This window comes from Melanerpes formicivorus, unplaced genomic scaffold, assembly GCF_026170545.1.
Source record: "Melanerpes formicivorus ecotype bairdi unplaced genomic scaffold, bMelFor1.0.p_v2 SCAF_11, whole genome shotgun sequence".
Taxonomy (NCBI): Eukaryota; Metazoa; Chordata; class Aves; order Piciformes; family Picidae; genus Melanerpes; species Melanerpes formicivorus.
Window position 1 is genome coordinate 6,794,614 of NW_027142363.1, and position 21,072 is coordinate 6,815,685.

At 40.6% G+C, this 21,072-nt stretch overlaps 1 protein-coding gene across 4 annotated transcripts in view; it reads right to left on the bottom strand.

The window, feature by feature from the left end:
• TMPRSS15 (transmembrane serine protease 15) overlaps positions 1-16,727 on the bottom strand; it is a 63,073-nt gene extending 46,346 nt beyond the window's left edge. Inside the window, exons 1-9 of one of the 4 annotated variants that reach the window (XM_068144453.1) lie at positions 16,535-16,727; positions 13,417-13,547; positions 12,532-12,599; positions 10,653-10,694; positions 7,710-7,852; positions 5,958-5,999; positions 5,111-5,152; positions 4,706-4,747; positions 1,478-1,597 (exon numbers count right to left, since the gene is read on the bottom strand). In XM_068144453.1, coding sequence (XP_068000554.1) covers positions 1,478-1,597; positions 4,706-4,747; positions 5,111-5,152; positions 5,958-5,999; positions 7,710-7,852; positions 10,653-10,694; positions 12,532-12,599; positions 13,417-13,547; positions 16,535-16,679 — 775 coding nt within the window. In that variant the 5' untranslated portion in view covers positions 16,680-16,727. Of the gene's footprint in view, positions 1-1,477; positions 1,598-4,705; positions 4,748-5,110; positions 5,156-5,957; positions 6,003-7,709; positions 7,853-10,652; positions 10,695-12,531; positions 12,600-13,416; positions 13,548-16,534 lie in introns of all 4 variants that reach the window. The other 3 variants (XM_068144451.1, XM_068144452.1, XM_068144450.1) reach the window with 3 other exon arrangements.
• Between the last annotated feature and the right edge of the window lie 4,345 nt (positions 16,728-21,072).

Genomic DNA, 21,072 nt, shown 5'->3' on the forward strand with positions numbered 1-21,072 from the left:
AGTTCTTATAGGACAGTGTTAAGCTATCCTAGAGATGGGACATAAGTGAAAAATCAAAGAGGTGGGAAAAATGGCAGGTATCCCAAACATGCACACAGTTTAATATTCTCATTCCACTGTTTCTGCAAAGTCTGCTAAGAAACCTAAATATATACATTCAAAAAAGCTCTGGGGTTTTGGATGGAAAATGTAAGACTGAAGATGTAACATAAAAGTCATGGAGCAGCAATTTGTGCTTCAGCCAAAATTGTGTTTCTGGAAGGCTACGAGCTGAAACTGGTGAACTAAAGGTAACTGAATGAGTTGTTTGGAAGTACAAGGCACCAGTGAAGAGGAACATGGTTAAGTCATCCAGCTCCGTGAAGTGTGTAACTGTAGCTAGTTTCCTTATGGCATTCTGAAAAATTTTCACTTGTATGCACATGCCTGAAATTTTCAGCTTAGCTGGGCTTACTTTTTTGGTGACTGTTAAAATGCTGATTAAGAAACAGTATCTTCATTAACAAAGGGACAGAGCATTCACAGCTTACATTTGGTAGAGATTCAGGGAGAGATGCAAATCATACCCAAAAGCCATGTGCATAAGAAGCTGTGAAAAACTCTTCCAAGAACAATTCACAACTTAAACCTCTGTACAGTCTCCAGGGCACATCTGAACCATGTCTATCTACATAGCTTTGACTGCAAGAAGGTGAGCTTAGTATGGTGCCTACAGCAGAACAAAGGTTTAACTGGGGCTAGTTTAAGACCAGATTTCTTCAGCTGTAGAAGTTCCTCCTCAGAGTCCATCATCATTATGAGCTAGCTGGATGCAGCAGTTATGCTACATAGACATTTAAATGGGTTCCAGTGGATATACTACTGCAGTATTTTGATGCCTATTTCCCCCCCAAATTCATCTAAATACTCCCTTCTGAACTGACTGAACTCAGAAAAATGGAGGTAATGTGTAGATCTGCAATTTATCTTTTATGTTGCAGGGGGTTAAATTTCAACTCCTGGCAGAAGGAGCCAGCATACCACCAGCCTTCAGAAGCAGGCTTGGAAATTCTTCTTTTAAAATGGTTTGGTCTTTTACTTGGCTGTTTTGGGTTTGGTTTGGTTTGGTTTTGTGTGGGGGTTGTTTGTTTTTTGTTTTTTATACCAGAGCCTGATACATACATGTTCCTGGATGTTCAGACCAGACTGCCTCCCCTGTTATTCTCAGGAAAGGTCAGAAGGCTGTTCTGACAGCAGAAAAGAAACACGCTTTCCCAACTTCTAGCACTAAATTCTATATTCACAACCAAACCAAACCAAACCAAACAAACCAAAGAAGCAGGGAACTAATTCCCCCAACTTCTCCTAGAACATTTACAAAGTTTTCTTTGGACTTCACTGTGTAGATGATTGCCTATAAGCTGATTACCAAACTACTGAAATGTTTAAGTACATTTTTTGGGGAAAATAAATGATTTACTGGGGTGCATATTCTTACCACATCTCTCTTGAGATTCATCGGAACTATCCGGGCAGTCCAAGACTCCATCACAAAATAAATATTTTCCAAGGCAGGTTACACCATCATCACATAGTTCAGCAGGTGGCAAACACTCAGCTGAAATAAGGACAGTAGCAATAAAAGGACAGCAGTAATACAGTTTCACTATAAAGGGAAATTGACTTGCTTCTGGTTATTTAGCACACAACAAACCATTCTCTATTGTGTTCTACAGAACCGCATTCTTAGAAGCTTTGAATGAAATATCACATAGTAAATAAATAAATTTGGCTCAGAATGTAGGAAGGTCTCAGAAGTGCTGCATTTTTTTTAAACTAAACTTGTAATTAAGTGCCTACAGCATCATGAAGGAGCACTTGATGGTGAAAGAATCCAGGTAAAGGAAGCTACCCCATGCAGTGCTACAGGCTGGGGTTGGAGTGGCTGGAGAGCAGCCAAACAGAAAGGGACCTAGGGGTACTGATTGACAGCCAGCTGAACACGAGCCAGCAGTGTGCCCAGCTGGCCAAGAAGGCCAATGGCATCCTGGTCTGCATCAGAAATACTGTGGCTAGCAGGAGCAGGGAAGTAATTTTGCCCCTGTACTCAGCACTGGTTAGGCCACACCTTGAGTCCTGTGTCCAGTTCTGGGCCCCTCAATTTAAGAAGGACATTCAGACTCTTGAACGTGTCCAGAGAAGGACAATGAGGCTGGGGAGAGGCCTCAAGCACAAGCCCTATGAGGAGAGGCTGAGGGAGATGGGATTGTTTATCCTGGAGAAGAGGAGGCCCAGGGGAGACCTTATTGCTCTCTACAACTACCGGAAGGAAGGTTTTAGCCAGGAGGGGGTTGATCTCTTCTCCCAGGCAACCAGCACCAGAACAACGGGACACAGTCTCAAACTGCACCAGGGGAGGTTTAGGCTCGAGGTGAGGAGAAAGTTCTTCACAGAGAGAGTTGTTAGCCATTGGAATGTGCTGCCCAGGGAGGTGGTGGAGTCACCATCCCTGAAGGTGTTCAAGGGGGGATTGGACATGGCACTTGGTGGCATGGTTTAGCCATGAGGTCTGTGGTGACAGGCTGGACTTGATGATCTTTGAGGTCTTTTCCAACCTTATTGAGTCTGTGAGTCTATGATTGAAGTAGGGCTGGAATAAAATTTCCATGAATTTCTGCTTCCTCCTTCAACTCAAATACACTGCTTTATACAATATATTGAATGACATTTTCCCAATTTCTTATGCTTGCCTAAGATGAAAAATACTGTATTTTGGTCTAAATAACTGGAAATGTTTTGGTTTAGTTGAATACAGTCTAATTTCTTCACCTCAACGTAACACAATGCTGTACTTCATTATGTTTTTAAACAGCATATCTTGAAAACAAAACCCTTTAAGACTGGATTTTGAAATACCAGGACTATCAGAAACCTTATTCTTTTCAGATTTGCAAATTAAAGTTCTCAGTTAAGAGCAAAGTTCTGCATAAAATAATACATAGGCAAATCCTTGAAAATGTGGAATCTCACTTAGAGTGTTTTCTTACAGCATCCACTGCAAAGGTGCTCTTTTATATATTAGGTGGGTTTGGTCTTGGACATCTGTAGAATTTAAGTAGGTTCCATTAAAGGGAATGAAAATATGCAGCTAAAAGAAGCATTGGATAACTGCTAATTTAAATTTCTTGAAAATGACATTGGATTCTATGGAAACTATTCAGCTAGCACTATTCACATATTTCCAAAGAATCACAGAATCACCTAGGTTGGAAGAGACCTCAAAGATCACCAAGTCCAACCTGTCACCACAGACCTCATGATTAAACCATGGCACCATGTGCCACATCCAATCCCTTCTTGAACACCTCCAGGGATGGTGACGCCACCACCTCCCTGGGCAGCACATTCCAATGACTAACAACTCTCTCTGTGAAGAACTTTCTCTTCACCTTGAGCCTAAACTTCCCCTGGTGCAGCTTGAGACTGTGTCCTCTTGTTCTGGTGCTGGCTGCCTGGGAGAAGAGACCAACCCCCTCCTGGCTACAACCACCCTTCAGGTAGGTGGAGACAGCAATAAGATCTCCCCTGAGCCTCCCCTTCTCCAGGCTAAACAATCCCAGCTCCCTCAGCTTTTCTTTCAATAAATGTTTATGGGAAAAGGTAAACATTTCTTATGCAAGAAAGATAAACATTAATTTGTAAAGCTGGTCGTACAGCCTCTAACTATTTTAAGTTGATTTACATTTACATAACACTGTTAGCTTTGTAATCAGATTAAATAAATGCTTGTCAAACATTTTATTATGCATCAGGGTAACAAAAACTAAACTTGGTTTGGATGTGTCACAGCATTTCAAAGTGCTCTACAAAAACACTTTCATGTCAGCAACGCAGACAGTGGAAAACAAAAGAGTTGTCATTTTGTGCTCAGTTGATAATTGAAGCAAACCAAACATGCTTCAGTCAAGCTTTGGAGGTGATTCAGTACCAATGAATGAATTGCCACAGATGAGCAGGGGGCAAAACTGTGCATTATAGGCCTAGGGCAAAAGCTCAATCAATAATCGAAGAATATATAATACAAGTCCAGTATGCAAGAAAATGTTTTCATTTATTTTAAGTCTTTTTGTTCTTCACTCATAAAACTAAACAGCACTGCCACCTACTGGATAAAAAGAAATTAACATGTTCTAGTGAAACTTGGACTTTCTCCTCCCTCCCAGTCCCCCCTTTTTAAAATAGAAAATTACCCTAAATTACACTGTGATTGCTATACTCAAAATAAAACACGGAAGTAAATACACTAGACTTATTTGAAAAGGCATATAAATATCTCATATGTTTCATCATTTAATAAGGCTAGGGGAGGTTTGCAAAGATTCAAACACCTTTGGCTTTCTGTCCATTGGAAGTCATGTGAAAGTTTGCTAACATTTTTATGCTTTCTGTGTGTACAAAAAGTCCCCAAAATAAAGTAACAAAAAGTAGCAGTTGGTATGAGTGTCAATATGTGAATTACTATACTCTCTTTGTATTGTCTTATAAGTCCTTTCTCTTTGAAGAGGTTTCTTTAGTCAAATGAAAATGAAAGGTCAGTTCACACACTGTGTATTTGCAGGAATGGAATATGAGAACTGAATGAAGTGAGACGAGGCTGTATGTAATTCTGAGATCTCAAACTGTTTTATATAATCTTCTTGCTTCTCCCCATACTTTAGTTACTTACCTAAGGTTGTTGAGGGCTTGCTTGTGGTGACTAGCTCTGAACCTGGGGAAACACAACACAAAGTTGGAACTCTGCTTGCACTCCAGGAGCACTCATGCAGTTTCTTGGGCAGAACTAAGCAACAGCTACTCTGCTTCTGTAGCTGCATTTTTTGCTGTATCCCCAAACACCAGTTTAAGTAATATGATATCATAACATCAGCTTGAGTGTGCTGATCCTAAAGGTCAAACGCTGCAACAAACATAAAAACAATAAGGTGGAACCCAAGTATATTTCAAATCTCATTCTTTCAGCTCTACTCACACTCTTTACAATGACTTCAAAAGATTTTGTTGTTGTATTTATTTCCCCATTAAAATAATAACAGCAATATTTAGTTTTCCCATGGTATGTAAAGACTCTGACCTGAAGTTGGTGTCGGGGAGCTTGTAATCTGACTCATGGGATCTGCTGAAACCAGACAAGTTACAACAACTTTAATATTGGTACTAAAACATCTATGTACATTTTCTTATAAATAACATTGCTCAGTAAATCAGTTATCTCAGTGAGAGGAGAGGAGCCTCAAACTTATCTAGTATTTGTGTATTTACTTACAGGCATGTGTACATGTATGCGCATTTAATAGTTTCATAGTTTCATTCAGGGTTGGAAGGGACCACAAGGATCATCTAGTTCCAACCCCCCTGCCATGGGCAGGGACACCCCACACTAGATCAGGCTGGCCAGAGCCTCATCCAGCCTGGGCTTAAACACCCTCAGGGACAGGGCCTCGACCACCTCCCTGGACAACCCATTCCAGAGTCTCACCACTCTCATGGTGAAGAACCTCCTCCTCACATCTAGCCTGAATCTCCCCACCTCCAGCTTCATTGCATTCCCCCTAGTCCTATCACTACCTGAGATCCTGAGTAGTCCTTCCCCAGCCTTCCTGTAGGCCCCCTTCAGATATTGGAAGGCCACGATTAGGTCACCTCAGAGCCTTCTCTTCTGCAGACTGAACAGCCCCAACTCCTTCAGTCTGTCCTCATAGGAGAGGTGCTCCACCCCCCTGATCATCCTTGTGGCCCTTCTCTGGACACATTTATACATTGTACTGGTGACAGTAAACTGCAAAGCATTCTGCAAGTACAGAATGCTTATTTTTGATTGCTAAAACACCACTTCCACTTAGTGGTGCTTTTAGTATCAGTCAAGAAGGACATCGAGACTGGTAACAAAAAATGGTTTCTATTTTAAGAAAGATACTGACCTGATGAAGTTAAAGGCATTGTTGTAGTAAGATTTTCATCAGCTACTGGAAGAAAACAAGTTCATTATCAACTCCTTTTACAGCATATAGTGTCTCCTTTTATGCAACTCAGAAAAAGTTTAAAATGTTAAAAAAAACCCCAAAACCAAACCCAACAAAGCCAGCTGTGATTCTTTACCTTTGAATCACTACCTATAGTGTCTATCCTTCTTTCCTTCTTTTTGACCAAGTCACCCTGTTCCTAGAAGTTTCTTATACTCTATGATATTTTTAAGAAGGACAGCTCTATATATTAATTATTTTCAATCCTCAATGTCTATTCATTATATTACATATAAAATGCCTTAAAATGGGCAATCTCTGCCTTGAAACTTTTTGTCCTATGGAGATTTTCATAGCACCTGTGATTTATAGAACAGTATTTAGATAAGCTAAAGTAGTTAAAATTAACCTGGGATAATTTGCCAGAAAATTACTTTTAATCACTGTGAAAATCGTGATTTCAAGCAAGTCACACCTGTGCTGCAGTTCCCTCCCTCTCTGAAATGGGAATAAGACTTCTCTTGGAGAACATGCTGAGATATAGGAAGCAGAGGTGCCATATATAATCATGATTCTTAATTAGATACAGTTGCTATTTTATTAAAGCACTAAAGATAGAATGAACAGATGATAGCTCATGTGAAAAAAAAGATATTTCAATGGCCCATAGCAAGAAAGGTTTGACTCCTTCAAAGTTCATCAATAGATATATAACTTTTTATAAAGCTCTCCATAATTTTATTTGGCGGAAGTTTTGAAGTATAATGAGCAATCACTTTTCACAGTGATGTGCAGTTATTTAGAACAACTTCTTATATGTTGTACAAGTGCTAAAGAGAACATATGTCAAGACTCTGAATTTAGCCTTTGAATACCTAAATGCATCTTTTGGGTTCAAGATGGAGACATTGCACATCAGATGCCCCACTCCTCTTAAAGCAAGCAGTTGCTACTTAAAAGTATCTCCAGCAAGTCTTCAAATGTCAACTAATCAACATCCAATTCAAGAGATTCAAATTGCTTTTTATCCTCATCCTCACTGAATGTCTGTTTTGAAGCTTTTTGAGGTAAAAAACATTGATTCTTGGGCTTCCACTTAAGCTTTCATACATCTTCTACACAAACCCCACTATATTTATGGATTTGCAGAATTAAAAGCTACCTAGTCTTCAAAGCCACATTTCTTTCTTTCCATTTACACTTTACTTAAGCTTTAAAGGAGTATAAAGTCAGTTCCTTGAGCATACTTCTCCATAATTCCCACTCTATATTCAGTTTGTTGTTCTTACCGACATCTTGTGAATAAACAAGTCTCCACTCACTGCGAGGCTGGGCCCTTATTCTTTAGCAAAACAAAATGATAATCGCATTTACTTATGAAACAGTTGGGGCTTAATTGGTTTAACTTGAGAGGTAATGAAATTATAGATGTTGAGCTACATAAAAGAGATAAAATGGAGTGTTTTCCATGAGCAATCACTGTCCTTCACTCTGTCCTTAGTGAACATGCACACAATGTTGACTCATACTTTCTAGCTAACAAGGGTTTACATGGTTCTTGCTGCTGATGCTACTGAGAAGTCTGTAAGGGGAAGGAGGGCACCCATGAGCATAAGTAACAATTCCTTCGCTGTTTGGAAGCCAGTTTTCATTCGTGCTACCTGGAGTTCTTCAGGATTTATAAGAAAGAAACATTTTTACTAGCATTACCTGTGACTTGTATGCTGTTCACATCAACTTTCAAAGTCTGGGTAAGACTAGTTTTATTTGCACTGATACCCCAAACCAGCTCATCCTTTACTTTATCAGCTTCTATTAGCGGACTAAAATAAAGGTAGAAAATCACAATGACACTAGAAAGACAAAACAGAGAAAATTATTAGTTATGCAAGTTAATTAAACACATCTGCTATGTGCTCTATGTGCTATAGACAATATTTGATTCCAACATGGGTTTCATTTGCAAAATCAGAGTATTTTTAAGTGTTAGGTGGCAACAATGACACATAAAGTGGGGGCTGCTCTCTTCTCCCAGGCAAGCAGAACCAGAATAAGAGGACACAGTCTCAAGCTGCACCAGGGGAGGTTTAGGTTGGATGTTAGGAAGAAGTTCTTCATAGAAAGAGTGATTGCCCATTGGAATGGGCTGCCCAGGGAGGTGGTGGAGTCACCATCACTGGAGGTGTTTAGGAAGAGACTTGATGGGGCACTGGGTGCCATGGTTTAGTTGATTAGATGGTGTTGGATGATAGGTTGGACTCAATGACCTTGAAGGTCTTTTCCAACCTGTTTAATTCTATTCTATTCTATTCTATTCTATTCTATTCTATTCTATTCTATTCTATTCTATTCTATTCTATTCTATTCTATTCTAACATCTCTTAATTGTCAGGTGGGTTTGAACTGTAGAGAGGCAAGTTTGTGGGGTTTTTCATCACTGTTTACTTTTATTTTAATTGGAAAAAAACAAAAAACAACAACCAACACTCATATTAATTGTTGCAATGGAGATAAATTTGAATAAAGAAGTAGGTTTGTTGTTATTTGACTGATCTTCCTAGTTTATGTCTTAGAATATTGATGGTGAACTTTGAAGAGTTATGAGAATTATATATTGTTCCTGTTACAAAAATACAATACAAGGTGACCATTTCTATAAAGGAAACATCATCTGTAGGTTTTGCACATGTGAGGATCAGTGTGACTGCCTGGATCCTCATAAGAAAAGAGCAATGGTTGAAATCACAGGTATTTTGAAATAAGTAGTGAACCTACATTTAAAATCCACAGGGCCTGAAATTCATTCAAAGTGCTTTATCTTTTCTCTCTGCTTTCCTTTCTAGATATTAAGTCTTATATTTGTAGCCAGATTAAGGTATTGTTAAAATACAATACTTGCTAAAGTTTCTTTCTATTTACTTACACTTTAGGCAGAAACTCTTTTATTCTTAAGCATTAATACTACCCAACTGCAGCTGACTCAGTAATGCTTTTGGATAAGGGTTGATTAATCATGCAATTTTGCTGAGCGTAGTTTGCAATAGAGGGAGAAACTGCCCTGCATAATTTCTTACGTTTCTGATAACCTCTAGGCCATGCTGAGCAAACATGAGAATTTATTGCTATCCCTGTGAGTCAGCAGAGTTTCAAGGGTGAAATAACAAGGAGGTTGACCAAAAAGGCAAACACTTTTTAAGTTAAGAGTCAAACAGAATAATTTCTGAGACAAAGCAAAATTCCAAGTATTGTTTCCAAATGGAAATGAAGACATATCTTGACTGATGTATTAAAAACCCAGCTCCAACTTTCACTGACATCAGATTTTCTGTGATTTCTCTGGTGTTTGTGTCAAGATACAGGAGTGGAATTGGTTTGACCAAATACAGATGTTCACAGTGCAGATATCTAGATTCCCATTGTAGTTGCTATAAAGAAATAGACTCTTCTTTGGTATAATCGATCTCCTCCCAAAAAAGGCTTCTAAACTGACCAGATCAGAAAACTCTATAAACCCATGACTTACAAAGAGTCTTGAACAACTAGCTCAGAGATGTCTCCATCTTTGATACCCAAATTTTTAGGAGAATAATTCCATTGTCATGTATTGGATGTACCTTCACAGGGATAAAAACTGGGAATGACATACCACTGTGCACTCCATTCCACTGATGTCGTAAAATCCTTCATAAAGGGTTCATCCTCCCAAATTTCCAGCTAATTAGGTTGATACCCTCCCTATTCCAATTAGGTTTATACCCTCCCTATTCCAATCAAAAGATCTCTCTAATCCAAATCTGGTTCCAGTTTTCAACAGTCACTCAAACGAGCTGTCTCCTCTGAAAGTTTATCCACATAACATATTTATGGGAAACATGTATATCACAAGAACAGCTGGTACCACAGAATCTCATCATCTGTCATCATGTAATGTGCCCTTCAATTTTGTGGTCTCAGTTTCATAATTAAGGCAGCCGATTTTATAATTAATTTTTCATAGTCTTCCAGATCTGCCAAGGCCTTAATCTTTTATTCTCTGTTTTGTTCTTGCTTTTCAAAGTGTTCCATCAGCCCTTTACTTTAAAAAAAACACCTTAAGTTACTTAGGGTTCCACAAGAAAGATGAGCACAAACTGATATCCTTTCCTTCTAGCTAATTTCCTACCTGCATCACTGTCCTTATCTTTCTAAATGCACATTTTCAGAGACTATTACTTCTTTTCCCCTTCTTCTTTTTTTTCCCCCTCATAATCCAAATGGATGTTTTTGGAGGAAAGATTTGTCTTGAAGCTTTCAGGCTAGATGTGAGGAGGAGGTTCTTCACCATGAGAGTGGTGAAACCCTGGAATGTGTTGTCAAGGGAGGTGGTCGAGGCCCCGTCCCTGGAGGTGTTTAAGCCCAGGCTGGATGAGGCTCTGTCCAGCCTGATCTAGTGTGGGGTGTCCCTGCCCATGGCAGGGGGGTTGGAACTAGATGATCCGTGTGGTCCCTTCCAACCCTGAATGAAACTATGAAACTATGAAACTATGAAACTATGATCTTTACAGGGCCTTATCCAATCTCCAAACATATATTTTTTTCATCTATTCACTGTTCATGGAAGAACATTCTAAACAGCAACATCATTGCCCATATTTTATGAAAAGATGTAACTACCGATTCTCTGACTTGGAAATTTCATGACTATCTTCAGATATCCTGTAAAAAAAAGAAAAAAAAAGGAAAAAAATCAAAACACAACACAAAAGCATTTGATTCCCCTTCAGTTTATGCAGTGTGCCCAGGTGACCAAGAAGGTTAATGGCATCCTGGCCTATGTCAGGAACAGTGTGGCCAGCAGGAGCAGGGAAGTCATTCTCCCCCTGTACTCAGCACTGGTTAGGCCACATTTTGAGTCCTGTGTCCAGTTCTGGGTCCCTAAGTTTAGGAAAGATGTTGAACTTGCTGGAACATGTCCAGAGAAGGGCAACAAAGACGGTGAGGGGTTTGGAGCACAAGCCCTATGAGGAGAGGCTGAGGGAGCTGGGGTTACTTAGCCTGGAGAAGAGAAGGCTCAGGGCAGACCTTCTTGCTGTCTATAGCTACCTGAAGGGAGGTTGTAGCCAGGTGGGGGTTGCTCTCTTCTCCCAGGCAATCAGCACCAGAACAACAGGACACAGTCTGAAGCTGCACCAAGGGAGATTTAGGCTGGATGTTAGGAAGAAGTTCCTCACAGAAAGAGAGGCTGGCCAGGGAGGTGGTGGAGTCACCATCACTGGAGGTGTTCAAGAAGAGACTGGATGGGGCACTTGGTTCCGTGGTTTAGTTGATTAGGTGGTGTTGGATGATAGGTTGGACTTGATGATCTCAAAGGTCTCTTCCAACCTGGTTAATTCTATTCTAGTCTATTTTCTTTTTTTAGGATAGGATGGAAGCATGTGCTGAAACTGTTTCATAATGAGAGAATCAGGATCTTAGTAAGAACAGTGCACATGGAATTAACACTTCAGAGCCCACTGGACTTTTTTGCCAGTTGTCCTGCAATAGGCCGAGCACCGTAATAGAATATTGAAAAATGAGGTCAAACAAATTTAATAAATAAAGCAGCTCTTACTGTATCTATTTTATGGACTCTTTAGGACACACAGGGTGCAATTTTACCTGGTGTCAAATAACAACTGCACTTCCTGTCCATAGACTCACAGTATCACTTAGGTTGGAAAGGACCTCGGGGATCATCGAGTCCAACCTATCAACACAAATCCCATGACTAGACCATAGCACCAAGTGCCATGTCCAATCTCCCCCTGAACGCCTCCAGGGTCGATGACTCAACCACCTCCCTGGGCAACCCGTTCCAATGCCGAATGACTTGCTCAGTGAAGAACTTCCTCCTCACCTCGAGTCTGAACCTCCCCTGGTGCAGCTTGAGACTGTGTCCCCTTGTTCTGGTGCTGGTTGCCTGGGAGAAGAGGCCAACCCCCTCCTGGCTACAACCACCCTTCAGGTAGTTGTAGAGGGCAATGAGGTCACCCCTGAGCCTCCTCTTCTCCAGGCTAAACAATCCCAGCTCCCTCAGCCTCTCCTCAAAGACTCATAGAAGTATATTTCCATTCATCTGAGCTTATGCCAGCAAATCTCTAATTACACTTTCTTCTAGATGACAAGTGCCAGCACCCCTGCAGACACAGTACAACTACCAGACTCGAGGCAGGGGTGGGGCAGGGGGAGCACAGGAGAGGAGGGGGCAGGGGAGGGGGATGGGGAAGAGATTTTAGCAGTTCATTAAAATATAGATCTTATATGGGTTGGGCTCAGTGTCACTGGTTTGATCATGTGATGAACATAAAGGAGTCCAAGAAGGCAGTTTGCCCAAAGGAAACATATTGGCATCAAACTCCCAACAGCAGCACTTAGAAGATGTAAGATGTGAAAGAAATAATATTGGGTGTGTCAGAGAATCTCATGAATAGCAAAGTATTGGTGAGCACTCCTGAGAGAAGTGTAGTGAGGACTCTTAGCTTCTATTTGTGGAGTTTAATCTAACTGTACTCACTTGAACTGGGAAATTTCACATCTTTGAAATTCCTTTTTCAGACCACTTGCTTGAAAAACTTCTCGTATCTACACAGAAAAGAAAGATAATGAATGAATACCATAATTAAAATATATGAAATAATTAATATATTTAATATTAAATAATAAATAGAATGCGAAGTAATTTTTCTTTCCCAAATCTGGGCTATAAAAGCAAACTTGTTCTTTGATGTTTCACTGATTTTCACAAATAAGGAATACATTGAGCTTTGACCAGGCTTAAGACCTGAAATGCCTCATTTTGAAGAGAGGAAAAAGACATCAACCGCAGAAAAGGGCAACAAAGCTGGTGAGGGGTTTGGAACACAAGCCCTATGAGGAGAGGCTGAGGGAGCTGGGGTTGCTTAGCCTGGAGAAGAGGAGGCTCAGAGCAGATCTTACTGCTCTCTACAACTACCTGAAGGGAGGTTGTGGACAGGTGGGGGCGTTGCTTTCTTCTCCCAAGCAAGCAGCACCAGAATATGAGGGCACTGTCTCAAGCTGCACCAGGGGAGGTTTAGGCTTGAGGTGAGGAAAATATTCTTCGTAGCAAGAGTGATTGGCCATTGAAACGGGCTGCCCAGGGAGGTGGTGGAGTCAACATCACTGGAGGTGTTTAGGAAGAGACTGGATGGGGTGCTAGATGCCATGTTTATTTGATTAGATGGTGTTGGGTGATAGGTTGGACTTGATGATCTCAAAGGTCTTTTCCAACCTGGTCTATTCTATTCTATTCTATTCTATTCTATTCTATTCTATTCTATTCTATTCTATTCTATTCTATTCTATTCTATTCTATTCATGTTATGAAATTAACATAGCTATGAAATACTCTTCAATTAAACAGACACTAATCGTTTCTTACCAGTTGTTCAACATCATAGGCAAGGACTTTGAAATCAGCTGATGATCTGTTTTCTAAAGCAGGAGTGAATGGTGTCCCAGAGAGTATTTGAAATGTCCCTGTGTAGCTGTGAGTACTCTCAGATGCTTCAGCTAGATAATTAAAAATTAAATTCAATGCTTGGAATTATATAGAAATAAATTAAAAACATTGCATTAGATTTGATTCCACAGAGATCATCAACAGAAGAGCTTTCAGCCTTTTGGTTTGCTTTGAAATCAGAGGTGCTGATTTTATACAAGTCATAAACATTTTTCAGTGTTCATAAGATTTAGAGCTACATAAACATATCTGAATGAATATTATATATCTTTGATTTTCAGTACTTTTAATTCTGTTTGAAGTGCTACTTTCCAGCAGCACTGTGAACGAATGAAAGGGACAATGAACACCTCTCCTACGAGGACAGACTGAGGGAGCTGGGGCTGTTCAGCCCTGAGGAGAGAGACTTGGGGGTGCTGGTGGACAAGAAGCTCCACATGAGCTCTCAATGTGCACTTGCAGCCCGCAAAGCCAATCAGATCCTGGGCTGCATCAGGAGAAGTGTAGCTAGCAGGTCGAGGGAGGTGATCCTCCCCCTCTACTCAGCCCTGGTGAGACCCCACCTGGAGTACTGTCTCCAGTTCTGGAGCCCCTATTACAAGAGGGATGTGGAGGTGCTGGAACGTGTCCAGAGAAGGGCCAGGAGGATGATCAGAGGGCTGGAGCACCTCTCCTATGAGGTCAGACTGAAGGAGTTGGGACTGTTCAGTCTGGAGAAGAGAAGGCTCTGAGGTGACCTAATTGTGGCCTTCCAGTATCTGAAGGGGGCCTACAGGAAGGCTGGGGAAGGACTTCTCAGGATCTCAGGTAGTGATAGGACTAGGGGGAATGGAATGAAGCTGGAGGTGGGGAGATTCAGGCTGGATGTGAGGAGGAGGTTCTTCACCATGCGAGTGGTGAAACCCTGGAATGGGTTGTCCAGGGAGGTGGTTGGGGCGCCGTCCCTGGAGATGTTTAAGAGCAGGCTGGATGAGGCTCTGGCCAGCCTGATCTAGTGTGGGGTGTCCCTGCCCATGGCAGGGGGGTTGGAACTGGATGATCCTTGTGGTCCCTTCCAACCCTGACTGATACTATGATACTATGATAATGATGTGGCTGCTTGTGTCTAACACAAGGGACAAAAATAAACAAGAAGAATAATTACAAATGAATGATGAATTTTTATGTGTTCTGGATTAAAAACATTATATGAAATACATGTTTAAAATGTATTATAATTATTATTTGAATGTGATTAAATTCTTGCTTATCAATCTTCTGAATCATAAGTCATTAATTTCAAGTCTGTATCTAGATGAAATAATATACCATCACTACTTTTAAGGGAAATTTCATTTTCCTGGAATGTAACTGTATTCTGTAAAAGGGGAATAGATTCAGTAGGGAGAACAAGTTTTAAAATCTGAAATGAAAATGGGAACTAAAGAAATACACATGAATACTCTGACAAAGAAGTTAAAAAAAAAGAAAGTATGTCTCACAGGTAGTTTAGTCTTCCTGTGCTTCTGTATGAAATACTATGGAGTTTTGGTGATGGAGGCACCAAACAGAATTATTTCGATATCTTTATTGATGATCTGGATGAGGGGATTGTGTCAGTCATCAGTAAATGTGCAGATGGCACCAAGTTGGGGGCAGGTGTTGATCTGTTACAGGAAGGAGGGCTCTTCAGAGGGACCTTGACAGGCTGGACAGATGGGCAGAGTCCAACATGATGGCATTCAAGTCCAAGTGCCAGGTGCTGCACATTGGCCACAACAACCCCATGCAGTGCTACAGGCTGGGGTCAGAGTGGCTGAGAGCAGCCAGACAGAAAGGGAGCTGGGGGTGCTGGTTGACAGCTAGCTGAATATTAGCCAGCAGAGTGCCCAGCTGGCCAAGAAGGCCAATGGCATCCTGACCTGCATCAGGAATAGTGTGGCCAGAAGGAGCAGGGAAGTCATTCTGCCCTGTGCTCAGCATTGGTTAGGTCACACCTTGAGTACTGTGTCTGGTTCTGGGCTCCTCAATTTAAGAAGGACATTGAGACTCTTGAATGTGTCCAGAGAAGGACAATGAGGCTGGGGAGAGGCCTCCAGCACAAGCCCTGTGAGGAGAGGCTGAGGGAGCTGGGATTGTTTAGCCTGGAGAAGAGGAGGCTCAGGGGAGACCTTATTGGACTTGATAATCTTTGAGGTCTTTTCCAACCTTATTGATTTTATGATTCTATTTTTTGAACTACAAAATCACTAGAATGAAAACAAAAAAAATGTATTTCCTGAAACTTTTGCCTAACCTACTTCCTTCACTCCATTTCAAAATATGTTTTTCCCATTAGCTCTGAGGGTTCCATAAACCTAAATACAATTTGTTCCAAATGAAAATCAGGATGTTCTGGGGACCATAGAATTGGACACAACACTCCAGGTTTGGCCTCATCGAAGCACAATTCCACAAGATCTTTAAAATTCAGTTTACTTTGAGTAGCAGCAACTTGGTTTATCACATTCTTCTGAGCTAAATATTTTTAATTACTTTACCTTAATGTTATACAGCAGGGGCAGCTGACTGTCTAATGCAGGGTCTCTCTCATCCCAATATAGATTTTTTTGGTAATAAAAACATTTCAAGATATAGAACACACAAAGCTCCCCACAAACTTCAGAGTATTATTGATGTCTTTCTGAGTGAAACCTCATACATGGAGAAAAAAGGAAAAAAAATCACAGTCTGCCATTTTGCTTCATCTATTTGATGAATACAATTGAATAACCAAAGCTTTGTAGCTTGGATTGCATTTCAGAGACATCTCCCAAAGTCTAAGCCATGAAAATTAATTTATATGGCTTCAGGACATGCTTCAGGTGCCTGTAGTTTTGCCTGGTTTGTTCATATCATTTTCCAGGGGAGGAAAAGAAATAAAACCCCTCAACCATTGACTTTATCATTAAAAACATAGCATGAAATATGAAATATAATTGCAAGGATAACACCATTGGTTTCAAAGTCTGAACATCTACTGAAGAACTCCTGGAAAGGTTAAAAGCTGGCTACTTACCTCGTTCTAACTCTTGAATTGATAGCCACGAAAGTACAATCAGTCCAACACAAACACACACAAAAGCTGCGAGCAGAAGACCAAACAAAACTTCATAGTTACTAACAGGAACATATTCCTTATTAGACGGTTTTTTCACCTTCATGTTTCTCTTCAAAGCTTGTATGAATTAAGCACTGACAAAAGACAGAACCTGAAAAGAAGCATAATAATCCACATGAACAGATATTTATGGGAGGCGCTTGTAAATTAATTACATCATAAAACTTCATCGATAGGTTTTTACAACATTCCCAAGCAGTCACATCCATGCACAAGATATGCAAATATGAAGAACATAAATATCTTTAGAAAGGAAGCACTTACATTCCTGTGTCAGTTAACAAATAAGCAAACCCATGGAAAGGAAAGGTTGGTCATTGTGTTAGCACTATTTTTTGCAATTTGATATTTTAAAGTGATGAAGAATATAAAATACTGCTCTCTGGTTTATTGCTCATCCAGGGGTTCTGGCAATTCTTCACAACTGCAGTTGTGAGGGCAATGGTGAAAACCATATATCTCATCATTCTGCTTAAAATGTTTCTTTAAAAGTTTTATATATATATACACACACACACATGTATGAAATATGGGCAAATGTATTGTTTAGCACTGGGCAATAGTTCATCAGTGAGTTCAGTGCTGGAGAAAGTTCTTCACCGAGCGAGTCGTTTGTCATTGGAATATGCTGCCCAGGGAGGTGGTGGAGTCGCCGTCCCTGGAGGAGTTCAAGAGGAGATTGGACGTGGCACTTGGTGCCATGGTCTAGTCATGAGGTCTGTGTTGATAGGTTGGACTGATGATCCTCGAGGTCTCTTCCAACCTTAGTTATACTGTGATACTGTGAACCTGTGAACAGCAATTCAGCAGAACAAATCTAATCTGCATAAGGTGTGGCTCTTTGCATATCTGGAGAAGTAACCAAAGGCATTATGAAATATAGGGTTGTTTTGTATTCTCTTTACAGCACAGATTTGCTTGAAAAAGTATTGTGAATAGCCAGTGGGCAGAGTCCAATGGGATGGCATTCAACAAATCCAAGTGCCGAGTGCTGCACTTTGGCTATGGCAATCCCATGCAGAGCTACAGGCTGGGGTCGGAGTGGCTGGAGAGCTCCCAAACGGAGTGGGCCCTGGGGCTGCTGATCGACAGCCACCTGAATATGAGCCAACAGTGTACCCAGGTGGCCAAGAGGGCCAATGGCATCCTGGCCTGCATTAGGAATAGCGTGGCCAGCAGGAGCAGGGAAGTCATTGTGCCCCTGTACTCTGCATTGGTTAGGCTGCACCTTGAGTACTGTGTCCAGTTCTGGGCCCCTCAGTTTAAGAAGGACATTGAAACATTTGAACGTGTCCAGAGAAGGGCAACAAGGCTGGGGAGAGGCCTTGAACACAAGCCCTATGAGGAGATGCTGAGGGAGCTGGGATTGTTTAGCCTGGAGAAGACATGGCTCAGGGGTGACCTCATTGCCCTCTACAACTACCTGAAAGGTGGTTGTAGCCAGGAGGGGGTTGGTCTCTTCTCCCAGGCAACCAGCACCAGAACAAGGGGACACAGGCTCAAGCTGCGCCAGGGGAGGTTTAGACTCAAAGTGAGGAGAAAGTTCTTTACCAAGAGTCATTTGTCATTGGAAGGTGCTGCCCAGGGAGGTGGTTGAGTCACCGTCCCTGGAGGCGTTCAAGAGGAGATTGGACGTGGCACTTGGTGCCATGGTCTAGTCATGGGGCCTGTGTTTATAGGTTGGACTCGATGATCCTCAAGGTCTCTTCCAACCTTAGTTATACTGTGATACTATGATACTGTAATCAGGTTTGACTGATTTTATATGCTTTGAAAGAAAATCAAGTAAACAAACAAATAAATATATTAAAAAGATAAAAAATATTGATGCTCTTTTATGCAAGACTGAAACTTAGCAAAAGTAAAAAAAACAACCAAACAAAAGAAAAACCCCAAGCCAAAATACCCAAACCCTCCAAACTCTTCTAGTAACTGACCAAACACCAATGCTCCCAAAAATCAGACCTTAATGAAATCCCTGTGGATGAAACCGATATTTCAGTTTTCACATTATATTATTTCCCTCATGGGAAGAGAGGGACAAAGAATAGGAAGGGGACACTTTAGTATAGTTCAACAAGAAAGAATTTTAAAGTCTACAAATATATCAGCATTTGAGCTTGTATTTATCTATCTTTCACTACAACAGTAAGTAAGAGGTTCAGCCATTTCTAGGTAATAGATATGTCTATTATTACAATAGAAATGCCAAAACCCTGTAATCGTTGTACTGCCTATAAACACCCTGATTTTTCCAAGCTTTGCATAAGCAACCCATTTAGAATCAATTTACCTTTAAAAACCTGTCTTATTAAGTACTAGTACTGCAAATGGGTTTGAAATCTCCGTTCTTTTCCATTTACATATAAAAGCGATAAAAGATTACGGCAACGGAATGGAGAGGTAATATGCTGTTGATAAAGAAGGGTGTAATAACCTCTCTCATACTTTTGTCAATTCTTTAAAATGTAAGTGGAAAATTAAACTATTTTCTGTCACAAAATTATTGCCTTCATATTTACAATTCAGAAATTAGATTGAGTCGTACACATATTCTAAGGTATGACTATTAGGGTACAAATATATTGCAAGGTTTTCCCATTACTATAAAGTGTGAAAAAAACATCTTTATATATTTAGGGCTTATTTGAATTGTTGTCTTGAGGACAAAATGACTTCAGTGGCATCCTGGCCTGTATCAGGAACAGCGTGGTCAGCAGGAGGGGGGAGGTCATTCTGGCCCTGTACACTGCACTGGTTAGGCCACACCTTGAGTACTGTGTCCAGCTCTGGGCCCCTCAATTTAGGAAAGATGTTGACTTGCTGCGCCAGGGGAGGTTCAGACTGGATGTTAGGAAGAAATTCTACACAGAAAGAGTGATTGCCCATTGGAATGTGCTGCCCAGGGAGGTGGTGGAGTCTCCATCATTGGAGATGTTTAGAAGGAGCCTTGATAGGGTGCTTGGTTGCATGGTTTAGTTGATTAGGTAGTGTTGGATGATAGGTTTGACACAGTGATCTTGAAGGTCTCTTCCAATCTGATCTATTCTATTCTATTCTATTCTATTCTATTCTATTCTATTCTATTCTATTCTATTCTATTCTATTCTATTCTATTCTATTCTATTCTATTCTAAATATTCTCCTACATTGTAACAAATATATCTGCAATAAGCTTACAGGTATTTTGGGGGCACTAATGTCCTGCTTGTACCTTCTTGACCCAGGCAATATACCAATTTTCAAAATAGTTTAGCAAGATGCCACCTGAAGAAGTATTAAAGAAGCTAAGTTGCCACAGAAGTGATGGATAGGTGCCTTAATGGGGACCCATAAAGCTGGTTTATGTACAGAAAGGAAAGAGAGCTTAGTTCTCAGTTTTCAGGGTAGGGAAGAAACTGCAGCAGAGTCTGTGTGACTTGTTTCTAGCTGGCTTCTTCAGCACTGACCTCAGCAAAGTGAGGTCCAAGTGAAATATCCAGTGAAATATCCAGTGAAATGTCCAAGTTTGCTGCTAAAGTTAAGCTTTGGTAACAGTTGGATGCATTAAAGACAGTTTAGCTAGAAGTTTCTCTTGTACCTGAGTTAATGACTAAAAATGATGGAATATGAACTTCAATGTAGATAAATGTGAAGATTATATATCTAGGGGATAAGATAATATATAAAATACAACTACATGATGTTTAAATGAAAGTAGCAGTTTCAACTCAGGAAAAAGATCCTGGCAGAATGGTTAACAGACATCTGAAATTTTCAATTCAGTGCACGAGGGCAGCCAGGAAAGCAAAGAAAATATTGAGGATGCTATTAAGAGAGCTAATGGTAACAATAAAGAAGACATCATTAAAATTTACTTAAAATGCTATGTAAAATCCTTGGGGCACTTTCACTTTGAGCATAGCTTCTGCTGAATGGGCAGTTTCTATTCTCTGGATCTGAAGAATACCAGAGTAGATTTGAAGAGGGTACAGATGAGGGCAATTAAAGTTATTAGGCTGGGGAGTGCTCAGGTTTGTGTGTGCTTCCTGAGTGACATCTCCCATTGAGAAGGAGAACATCCCATTGAGATTATCTGGATAGATGGACCATCAACCTGGCAAACTTGTTCAAGCCTCATGTTTTTTTAAAAGCCTACTTTATATAGATATATTGTGTTGCTTTATATTCTTTTTTAATACGAGTTCCATAATTGCCCCAAGTTCACACATTTAGTGAATCTTCAGTGGACTATCCTAACTTGATGAAGAGAGAAACACGTTCACCTCTAAATTTTTGTATAGAAAACTTGATGCAACTGCTATCAGAACACTACATTTGTGTGCAATGTTCTAGGGATCTGGTCCCTTCTTAGCTCAGGAGTGATCTGCTGCCAAAAAGGTGCTCAAAATATCCCTTCCTAAACATGGCTTTCTTGAAATTAATTCCGTCTCTGC